General features: G+C 60.8%; 2 protein-coding genes across 2 annotated transcripts; both read left to right on the forward strand.

Moving 5' to 3' along the window:
• The first annotated feature begins 1,548 nt into the window (after positions 1–1,548).
• Positions 1,549–2,840, forward strand: CHLRE_21g753197v5 (uncharacterized protein). The gene has a single exon (XM_001691094.2). The coding sequence runs from the start codon at positions 1,641–1,643 to the stop codon at positions 2,727–2,729; it is 1,089 nt and encodes a 362-aa protein (XP_001691146.2). The 5' UTR covers positions 1,549–1,640; the 3' UTR covers positions 2,730–2,840.
• Positions 2,841–3,938: 1,098 nt separating this feature from the next.
• CHLRE_21g753247v5 (uncharacterized protein) lies at positions 3,939–5,881 on the forward strand. Its single transcript, XM_043072905.1, has 3 exons — positions 3,939–4,862; positions 5,121–5,169; positions 5,345–5,881. Exons 1-3 carry the CDS (start codon positions 4,729–4,731, stop codon positions 5,381–5,383), a joined length of 222 nt encoding a protein of 73 aa, XP_042914196.1. The 5' UTR covers positions 3,939–4,728; the 3' UTR covers positions 5,384–5,881.

A 5,881-nucleotide genomic window follows, 5' to 3' on the forward strand; every position in this document is an offset into this window, starting at 1 on the left:
GCCAACACCAGCCATACAGCACACCCGCACACGGCGCGGCCACAGCAGCACATGCCGTGCCGTGTGGGGGGCCTGCGATTGGGCATCGCCGCCCCTTGCCAGCCGGGCTGCAGAACACGCCGGCGAGAGAACTGCAGTCGTATGCGTCCCCGTCCCAGCAGTCGGGTGAGGGGCCGCGGCGGTCCGCGCGGCTGCAGGAGCAGGCGGCGGGAGGGGCGGGACCTAGCACTGGGCCTGCCACGGTGGCGGCGGCAGCAGCGGCGGCGGTGGAGGGCGACCCTCGCATGCCGCCCCCGGATGCGTCCCTTCTGCGGGGTACGTGGCGGAGGCTGTGGGACAGCCACGCCAGTCGGGGGGCAAAGGTGCTGGTGTACCGGCTGCAACATGCTTACCTGCCTTGCGGGCTGTACAGGGCGGGCAAGGGCATTCGGCCACGGGTGACCACGGGGTGCGGGGGGTTGGGGGCGCACTGTCCTCACCCCGCCTGCGGGCCACCTGGCCCGCGGGCGTGGGCCAGCCTGACGCACATCTTCCTGGAGTGTCCAGCTTATGCGCAGGCGAGGACGTGGCTGCAGCAGCTGTGGGCCTGCGTTGCGCCCCAGGCAGCGGCGCCGCCAGTGACGGACGCGGGCTTCATGCTGGGGGACCGCATGGGTATATGGGCCTCAGGCCCGCGGGGGGCGGGCGCGCTGCTGTGGAGCACTTTGCGGGCCACCTTCTTGTACGCCGTCTGGTGTGCGTACTGGTCCCGCGAGCCTGCTAAGCAGACGTCAGAGCATGTGGTTCGGGAGGTGGTCAGCGAGCTGCGCAGGGTGATGCAGCTGCGTTTCACTGCCGCCACGCTAACCCCTGAAACCCTGTCGGCTCTGCCCACTCAGCTTCTCACCGCACAGCTCAAGGCGGCTAAGCTGGAGCATTTTGTTGCCATCTGGTCGGCGGGTGGCGCGCTTTGTGAAGTGAAGGAGGTTCAGGGTGGGTCACCGAAGTTGAACTTGCGGCTGACGCTTGCATCACCTGTGCAAGCCCCCTAGGTTTCCTTTTGGGCGGCGGTTCTTTCCAGGCGCTGGCGTGGCGTTTATCGTCATCAGCTTATCTGGCGCCCATGTGTTTTAGCTCTGGCTGGCGTCGCAGCGCCTGGGCGGCTGTGGGACTTCCTGCACAGCGCGTCTTGCAGCGGACTGGAGCCCGCTTAGTCAGCGCCACATCTGGCCCGGTTAGTTTTCTGCTTGTGTCTCCTCTGCCGGTTCTCCTGGGGTGTTGCTTAAGCAACCGACTTGTGGGGGTGGGGTGGGTTTGGGCGGGGCGAGTGCGTAGCGCTGGTGTTTCTTTTTCTGGCGCGCGGTGGTGGTGGTTCTTGCGGTTAGGCTGTGGTGTAGGTTGGTGCTTGGGTTAGGTCTGGCGGTGTTTTTGTGCAACCCCTCCCGGGGGGCGGGGGGGCCAGCCTCCTGCTCTGTCTGCCGGGTCGGGGTGGGGTGGGGTGGGATGGATGGGGGTGGTTGGTGGCGGTTTTCGAGGTGTTTGTTGTCTGTTTTTCTTCTCTTTTCTTCTCTTCTTGCCCTGTCAGGGTTCTGGTCTCGGGGACCAGGCTGCTTTCAGGCAGCAGGGGGGCAGCGCGTCTGCCCCTGTTCAACCTTGTAAGGATGATTCCTCAAAAAGACTTGGCAGCGGACCGCACCCCTGCAGGTGGGGGCAACGCTGCCAGCCCGTTCTTCAGCCCCGGGCTGCAGCTCCACCTTGCCCTTGCCCTGTCCACGCATAGCCTGGCGCATGGAGTGCAGGACCTGACGACGCAGCCTCAGGGCCCCAGCCTGCCTACCTACCTAGTCCTTCTGGTGGGTGCCGCCACGGGGCTCCCAGAGGGCGAGCAGCTGTCTTCAGCCGGCGTCCGGGAAGTGACCAGCGCTGCCTTGTCAGTGCTGGACACCATGTGCAGGCAGGGCAACCAGCCGCAGCTCTTGCAGGGCAACTCTCTGCACAGCACAGGCCGCCCCTCCCGCACGTTTGCGGGGCTGGCCTTCAGCCGGCGCGCGACCAGCGCCAGCAAAGCAGCCTTCACAGCGGAGCTCATGCGCAGGTCACCGCTGGCGGTACCGCTCCAGCGCGGTCAGGCTGTCCTCACGGTTCACGTGCCGGTGGACACCTGGCCCATCATTCCGGGCACCTACACCGTCACGGTCAAGATGGTAGGGGGCCCTGTGTGGGGGGCTTTCCGCGGTCGCACTGATTTGGTGCTGCAGGCGGGCGGCTATCCCACCACCTCGGACCCCTCTAACCTGGCGTGTGCTTATGTGGTCTCAGAGCAGTGCGCCAAATCCGTGGGCCCCAAGGGGGGGCCCCAGGCCCCCGCAGGCCAGGGCATCACCAACCACATCTTTGCCTGTGTGCGGGGCCCCATCTGGGACCCGCAGCTCTCTCACCTGCACTGTGCCAAGTTTGAGATGCCCGGTGAGGAGCCCATGCAGGTGGAGGTCCGTGGCGCCCCCCAGCCGGCTGGGACGGCCACGACAGCTGCGGCAGGCAGCCCTGCTCCGGCTGCAGCCGGGGTCGACGACCTGGGTGGCAACGCTTTGGGTGTGGCGAGGCCCGCGGCTGCCATGGCGACCGCAGCGGACATCGTTGACCATGTGGGGGACGTGCAGATGCAGGAGGCGGCGGGTTTGGGTACCCCTACCGTTCCAGCCCCTATTAAACCGATCGGTATGGGGGCGGTTACCGGGCGGTCACCCTAATAAACCGATGGTCAGCGTCGGTCAGCATCGGTTACGATTGGTAGGGGTTGGCCGCACGGTAAAACATCGGTTAACGTTGGTAAAATGGTCACTTCCCGGTAACCCATTGGTATTTGGCTCCTCCCCAGCCCTTGTCCAGGCCCTTGTCCAGGCTCTGCCCAGGCTCGCTCAGCCCCCACCCAGCTGCCGCCCAGGCCCGCCCAGCTGCCGCCCAGCTGCCGCCCAGGGCCGCCCAGCCGCCGCCCAGGCCCACCCAGCTGCCACCCAGGCCCGCCCAGCCTGGCCAGGGCCTGCCCCCAGCGTAGATGCGTGCAGCTCTGGCCACGGCCGTGCCTTCGGCCATGGCTGGGGGTGTTATGCTAGGAGACCACATTGGGGCGGAACTGTCAGCGGCTCCCTATTGGTCACCCGCAGGTAACTCATCACTCGCTGCCCAGCCACGATGGTGCGTGCCTTATGCTTAAGGTAGGGGCCTGCCCTCTTCCCTCACACACACCGTGGGAGGACTTGTAATACCTGTACTCCTCCAGCTGCCCCCCCCCGCATGGATGGTAATGCACACAGATGTTTACAAACAGCAACATTGGGAGCAAGGTGTGCGTCTTCTTCTTCACCCCATACCATCCATGATCATCCCACTGCTGATCTTGCCGTCTCCCCTTGATGCTTCCCAATCCACGTAGTCTACCAAACCACAACTGTGCAGCATGCATTGATGGCATTTAGCAGCGCCGCGCCTCCTCCCTACGTCAGTGTTTCGGCCCCTTACCTCACCAACCCCCATAACCCCCCCCCTTCACCCCCACCCGCACCCACCTGGCCCCTGTACCCTCGCCAGCCCAGAAGGCCATGTAAGAGCTCCCAAATGTAGTGTTTGTTATGTGGGAACATAGGGGCGAGAAGTCTGGGGCGAGGCCTGTGGGATCATTGGGGCGGCCTCGCCCCTGCCGAGCCCCTGAACCCCCCAGCGTGCCCCCCAGTAACCCTCCGGCAGTCGCTGACGGCCGAGCTCAGACCGCCGCGCTTCCTGAGCTGTAAACTTACTTTAGTAATGTAGTTGCATGTAGTGTATGCTTCCTGAGCATAGGAAGCACCTGAGCAGCTGGCTGTGTCGACCGAGGCAGCAATGAACCCCCCCGGTCACTGCTGTCACTTGGCGCATGGCTTTAGCGGTTGATATCAATAGTCTGTTATGCATTTAGAGTACTTGTCCCAGAAATTCGGGCTTTTCGGGTGTCTCAGAGAAAGTGGTCGAGCGTCCCCCGGCCGGGGGACGCAAACCCATGTTTGTCAACTCGTCGAGTTGTGTATTTGAACTTGGCCACACTGTGTATATTGACTAATGCCTATAAAAATCAATCAACCCCAACACCCAAAGCCTTCCAGGAGTGTAGAGTACTTTACATCACCGGGTTGAGGCCGTTTTCTCCTTCTTACATCCTTCCTAGTACACTAAGTTAAAAGCTGACATCTTTCCCAGTACATTACGCAGGCCTTCCGTTGGGGTCTGAGGGAAAAACGCTGGCCTCTGCATGGGGTTCCTGCGGGCCTTCAACTTCAAGCAGCCAATTTACATATGCTGTGATAACTGATATACCGGTGTACATATAATTTATATACTACATTTCATTATAGAGCGTTTGCTCGCTCTCCCTCATTCCGCCCCTCGCCAGTCGCTATTTTGCTTTGTAAACACAAAAATAAGGCTAGTTCTAATGTCAGTAGAACAAGAGCTGGTGGCTGAGGCTGCTTTGTTGGCTTGGGACGCGAGTTCTCGCGCTGCTGACCGCTCGTTGACCAGCTCGGCGACGCTGCTGCTGAGACGTCAGCTGAAGCCAGCTATCACACGAGACTTACAACTGTGCCTCATAAATGATCAGCTGTGCTTTTAATGTTTTAATGGGGAAGTCTTGGTCAAAAACGCCATAGATTCAACATCACGTTCAGCACGACCGTTGTCGCGCCTCACGGAAGTCCACAGGCTAGTCCACAGGTTAAAATGAAGACGGGAGGCTTTAAACCTGCAGCCTGGATTGCCCGCCCGGCCATATGTCACAACCCCGTGTGTGTATGTGTACTTGCAGGATCATCCTCCGCCATGCTCTTGAGGACGATTCTAGGAGCTGTTCGAGGGTGAGTCCATGGGAAATATGTTTGAGGAGATGCCGTAGATGCAGGTAGATGCAGGTCCCCAGCGGCTGCAACCCTGGCGCAAGATGGTTCGCAACCCCTTCACTCACATTGTGTTCGCTAGTCGGAGCCCCAGCCATCAAGAGATGACTGTTTGCTGCCTCCCTTACTAGCGCTGTATGGTATGTATGTCTATATCACTTCCTGGTACCTCTAGTCCGTGTCACATACCCGCCTGCTGCCACACGCCCCTTCCCCCAGGTCGGCTGGCTGGACTGCCGCCACACCTCTAACATTGTGTTTAGCAACGGTGAGTGTCCGCATCACCAGTGGGCATACACACCGAAACACATACAGGCCCGCTTCATGAGATAGGTCCGGTGCACTACCAAGCACTCTGTTCTTGGCCGGCAGCCTTGCATTGGCATTGGCACCTTGCGGCAGGAGTGCAGGGTGTGTTCACATGTGTGCACGCGTGCATGCAGGTGCAGCCAGTGGAGGCAGAACTACAGGAGCTAGCATGACACGAGCTGTCCGGCACTAGAGTTGGAGATGGGCGCGGTGGCACCAGTGGCGGCTGCTGTGGAGGCGGGTGATGTGCCGACTGCAGTGGAGGCGGGTGTCAAGGTGGTGGGAGACGTCATGCCCAGCAGACACGCCAGTGGTTGTTGTTGCACGTTTGACACATTCATACCATTTAGACATCATATGACAGGCTTGGGTTAATGGCACAGACGTAATATAGTGTTGTAGACAGTGGCAGACCAGGAGAGCAAGACTGTGGTGGGCTTTGAATGCACGGAGACTCAGCTGGAGAGTGCCAAGGAGTAGGGAAGCAGAGGGCTAACTGAGTATGGTGTTGTTGGTGAGTTGGACTGGGAACACAAGGCAGGTGACCTCCTCAAGGCAGTTGACATGGGTTGGTGAGGGCACTTGGTACAAAATGCAGCAAGCTGATGTGTGTGGTCACTGCTAGGGCGGGGCTTGTATATCAAGGCGGCATCATGTAAAGGAGACACTTT

Source organism: Chlamydomonas reinhardtii (assembly GCF_000002595.2).
Source record: "Chlamydomonas reinhardtii strain CC-503 cw92 mt+ unplaced genomic scaffold scaffold_21, whole genome shotgun sequence".
Classification (NCBI taxonomy): Eukaryota; Viridiplantae; Chlorophyta; class Chlorophyceae; order Chlamydomonadales; family Chlamydomonadaceae; genus Chlamydomonas; species Chlamydomonas reinhardtii.